At 27.3% G+C, this 1,750-nt stretch overlaps 1 protein-coding gene across 1 annotated transcript; it reads left to right on the forward strand.

Annotated features, from left to right (window-relative positions):
* Positions 1 to 1,511: 1,511 nt before the first annotated feature.
* Positions 1,512 to 1,742, forward strand: LOAG_15264 (hypothetical protein; the record flags this gene model as incomplete). Its single annotated transcript, XM_003150755.1, has 1 exon — positions 1,512 to 1,742. A coding segment is annotated over one exon (231 nt), but the record flags the coding sequence as incomplete, so codon positions are not given.
* Positions 1,743 to 1,750: the final 8 nt, after the last annotated feature.

The raw sequence follows: 1,750 nt of genomic DNA on the forward strand, positions 1-1,750 counted from the left end.
AATAATAATAATAATAATAATAATAATAATAATAATAATAATAATAATAATAATAATAACAATAATAATAATAATAATAGTCATAATAATAATAATAACAATAAATTGTAGCAATATGTACAATACAAGTCAATATTTTCTGTTTATTCCATAAATTTAATATAATTTTGTTGAGCTAAAAATTGCAAATTTATGCAAAAAAGCCATCAGAATTGGAAATTTCAATTTTTGACCTTAATTCAGTATGATTGATGTTTACTACTTCTCTCGATAAAATTCTCTTCAACAATAACAATAGTTCTGAGAGTTTAAAAAAAAAAATTGTTGATATTACGAGGGATTAACGAAAGAAACGAATGGAAAAGAAAAATACGAAATAAAAAAAAAAACTGAAAATAAAATGTATTAATAAAGTTGATTTGGATTTTTATTGGATTATGTACTAATTAAATCAGTTTGATTTTACGTTTGATTTGACGTTTAATTTTACGCTTGATTTGACGTTTAATTTGACGTTTGATTTGACGTTTGATTTGATCAGTTATCATTTTTTAAATTCAACATTTCTAGCAAACTATATTCAACAAAAAAAAAAAAGAAAAAACAATTAAATAGGAAAAAGAATTAATTGTATTTCGAAAAAAAAAAGAACTTAAATTTCATTATCATTTTATGAATGGAATGAAATGAAATTTAGACTCGTTTGATATCAACAAAAAATCTTTCCTTTTGCTTAATTATTTTCATTTTTTGGATTGGAGAAAAAAAATGTTTTCAGAAAGTAAAAATGATTTGTATGAATTTTTTTTTTTGAAAAAAAAATGGAATAAAACTGAAAATGTTAGAAATAATTTATCAAATTTGACGAAATGTTTTGTTGATAAATAAATTTTTGCAATAAAACAAAATTTTAACAAACTTTTCTTTTTTTTTTATCAAAAATCTCTGTTTTTTTCTCTCTTTCTCTTTTTCTTTCTTTATCTTTTTTTTCGGTTTTTTTTTCGCAACACAAATTATTGGATGATTTGTTTTTGTTCATTCTTTTTTTTTCTTTCCGTTTTTTTTTTTTTTCTAAATCATTGAATTTCCTTTAGGGAGATTTTTGCATTTTTTAACAAATGCTTACACAATGGTTTCCATTTCTTAGTATTATTGCTTTTTTTTTTTCATGAGAGAGAGAGGGAGAGGGAGAGAGAGAGAGACAGGGAGAGAGAGGGAGAGGAAGTAAAATTTGTTGAGATAGAGACTTTTATGTATACAAGGTGAATTAATTACGATTAATTACGTGTTAATTAGATGGATTAATTACGAGATGCAATTGGCTTTTTCCTTTGAAATCAAAATTTTTATTTAAAAAATATTCAAAGAAAACAATATTTTCGAATGATTTTAGTGCTTAGTTAGATAATACATCATGCGGTAGCAACCTACACATATCTGTACACGCATCCATACACACCCGTACAGACGGACACAAACACCCACACACACGCCCACGTAAACACGTACAGACAGACACAAACACTCATACACACCCACATAAACACGTACAGACAGACACGAACATTCATACACACCCCATAAACACATATACACCCCATGCACATACAGATCCACACTCACACACACTCATACAAACACACACACACACACACACACACACACACACACTCACTCATAACACCCATGCACACCCACCACAGACAATACCACCCACTAGAACACCTCCCGCCATACTACCCGTACAGAC

The sequence above is a fragment of the Loa loa genome (assembly GCF_000183805.2).
Source record: "Loa loa unplaced genomic scaffold supercont3.1719, whole genome shotgun sequence".
Lineage (NCBI taxonomy): Eukaryota > Metazoa > Nematoda > Chromadorea > Rhabditida > Onchocercidae > Loa > Loa loa.